Source organism: Sinocyclocheilus grahami, unplaced genomic scaffold (assembly GCF_001515645.1).
Source record: "Sinocyclocheilus grahami isolate Dianchi unplaced genomic scaffold, SAMN03320097.WGS_v1.1 scaffold52354.1, whole genome shotgun sequence".
Classification (NCBI taxonomy): Eukaryota; Metazoa; Chordata; class Actinopteri; order Cypriniformes; family Cyprinidae; genus Sinocyclocheilus; species Sinocyclocheilus grahami.
In genome coordinates this window covers 1-929 of record NW_015526256.1, presented here as the reverse complement: position 1 = coordinate 929, position 929 = coordinate 1, and the positions used below count along the sequence as shown (strand labels likewise).

General features: G+C 55.3%; 1 protein-coding gene across 1 annotated transcript; it reads right to left on the bottom strand.

Moving 5' to 3' along the window:
- Nucleotides 1-6: 6 nt before the first annotated feature.
- LOC107580928 (E3 ubiquitin-protein ligase Siah1) lies at nt 7-925 on the bottom strand. Its single transcript, XM_016266537.1, has one exon. It carries the CDS (start codon nt 923-925, stop codon nt 77-79), a length of 849 nt encoding a protein of 282 aa, XP_016122023.1. The 3' UTR covers nt 7-76.
- Nucleotides 926-929: the final 4 nt, after the last annotated feature.

Sequence of the window (929 nt, the reverse complement as noted above, 5' to 3'; positions counted from 1 at the left end):
CCTGCGGTGTATTGAAATGTCTGGTTTCATGTTTGTATGTGTGTGTATGCATTCAAGTATGCACAGTTGTTAGTCCTCAGCACATGGATATGGTGACATTGATGCCCAGGTTGCCGTTCTCTGCAAACAGCTGTGCAATAGAGGTGTCAAACACAAGGCAGTCACTGTTCATGATGGCGGTGGCAATGCCCTCATGGATGGAACGTGGTGTCGCCTCCCAGGTGAGGCGCCGCCGGTGGCCATTCAACTCCAGCCGGTAGGCAAAGTTTTCTGCCTGCTTCCGTGTGCCGATCAGCTGCACGATGGCAAAGAACTGCTGGTGGCCATCATATTTCTCCTGCTTCTCCAGCACAAGCATAAAATGGAAGCCGAAGCATGACTGCATCATGACCCAGTCCACTGCCCCAGGCAAGTTGATGTCTGTGGCCAGGAAGACAATATCCTCGCCTTGTAGCGTGGTTATGGACTTGTGCTGGTGCAGCAAGTGGGGCATGACGGCGTCGAGAGATCCCTGCCACTTGCAGGAGGCGCCAGGACAGGGGCAAGAGTATGGCCGGAATTCACAAAGCTCCTCGTGTTCAGCCTTGTCTGTGTGCGGTAGGGTGACTTCGCAGCCCGATGAGGCATACTTGCAAGGGAAAAGCACTGAGTTGGCCACTTTCTCCATTGCCAAATTGCGTATTGAACCAAGCGGGCCTCTGCAGGTGGGGCAGCAGGTGAGTTTGGGCCGGCAGTTGCTACAAACCAAATGGCCGCTCTGGCACTGCAGGATGGGCGGCAGCACATAGTCAAAACAGACCGGGCACTCGAACAGGCTGGCAAGGTCACTGTTGGATGCGGTGGTGCCCGACAAGGTAGGGACGCGCTGAGAAGGGGGACACTTAGAGGTTCCTGTGGGCAGCGCTGTGGCAGTCTGGCGACTCATTTCT